At 42.6% G+C, this 1207-nt stretch overlaps 1 protein-coding gene across 2 annotated transcripts in view; it reads left to right on the top strand.

Moving 5' to 3' along the window:
* zgc:66433 (cancer-related regulator of actin dynamics) overlaps positions 1 to 1207 on the top strand; it is a 94672-nt gene that overhangs the window by 68513 nt on the left and 24952 nt on the right. For both annotated transcript variants that reach the window (XM_032510850.1, XM_032510851.1), the window contains exon 7: positions 844 to 999. In XM_032510850.1, coding sequence (XP_032366741.1) covers positions 844 to 999 — 156 coding nt within the window. The remainder of the gene's footprint in view (positions 1 to 843; positions 1000 to 1207) is intronic.

Genomic DNA, 1207 nt, shown 5'->3' with positions numbered 1-1207 from the left:
GTGTGTGTGTGTGTGTGTGTGTGTGTGTGTGTGTGTGTGTGTGTGTGTCCAGAGTGCATTCCAATGGTTTCTCTGGCAGTCAGCGTGTCTGCTTGTAGTTATAGCATTTAAATTCTGCCTCAACCCGCCCCCCTCTCTCTCTCTCTCTCTCGCTCTCTCTCGCTCTCTCTCTCAAACACACATGCAACACATACACAGAGACCAGAAAACTCCAAAAAACAAAAATCTAGAATTGGATCATATGAATCATCTCATGATTTTTGCTCAAAATCAAACAATAATGAGTCTTAAACGGTCAGTTCAGCCAAATAATAAAAACGCATATCAAATGACCTCTGGTGGGATCAAGCCACGCAATTAGTTTCATGTGATTTTCATCTCAAAGCACAAAAAGTGATACTTGGAAAAACAGTGGATCTTCTTTTGTGTCCCCTGAAAACTTCTACTGAACTCCTTTAGTTAGCCCAAGTGTGCGCAGACACGTCAAACTGTAAATAGTTTGTACTCTGTTAGGGTTTTTTTTCTCAAGGATCAATCTGTCAGAGGACAGAGAGGGATACTTCTCCAGTGAGGACAGAGAAAGTGTTGGTCCTGCAGATAAGGACAGCTAATATTTATACAGCTGGACTCCCTCTTTGTCTCCCTCCCTCTCCCTCACTCTCTCTCTCTACTGGTGCTGCTCTATTCACTTTAGGGGTTTTTATCTTCATTTTTTTAAGGGAAAAAAACCCTTTTATCACTATCAACTTTACTTGTTTGACGTGTGTTCTCGAACGCCTCGGGAGAATTTCCCCCTGTTAATAAGTTATTTGTCAAACTCTTCCCCCCCTTGTCTTGTCCCAGTTGTCCTGCGCTGCCTCCAGCAGAGGAGTGAGCCCCCTGGTGGTCCCGGGGGACTTCAGTCTGCCGGCTAGTCCCTTCGGCTGTCTGGACAACTCTGCTGCCAAACACAAGCTGGGCCTGAGACACAAAGCCTGCAACAGGAGGAAACCTGTCTTTGTAAGACATTCGGACGCATATAAACACAATGACATGAGCACATGTATTTTTTTAATTTTTATTTTATTTTATTTATTTTTTTTAACGAGTGTTTTTATTGTTTTAGAGAAGGTTACAATATACAGTGGAACATAACTATGTCAATTGTAACAGGACATCTTTCTATTAACCCCGTCCTACCCACAACAAACCCTTGTGCTGAGAAAAG

This window comes from Etheostoma spectabile, unplaced genomic scaffold (genome assembly GCF_008692095.1).
Source record: "Etheostoma spectabile isolate EspeVRDwgs_2016 unplaced genomic scaffold, UIUC_Espe_1.0 scaffold273, whole genome shotgun sequence".
Lineage (NCBI taxonomy): Eukaryota > Metazoa > Chordata > Actinopteri > Perciformes > Percidae > Etheostoma > Etheostoma spectabile.
This window is presented reverse-complemented; position numbering and strand designations above follow the sequence as displayed.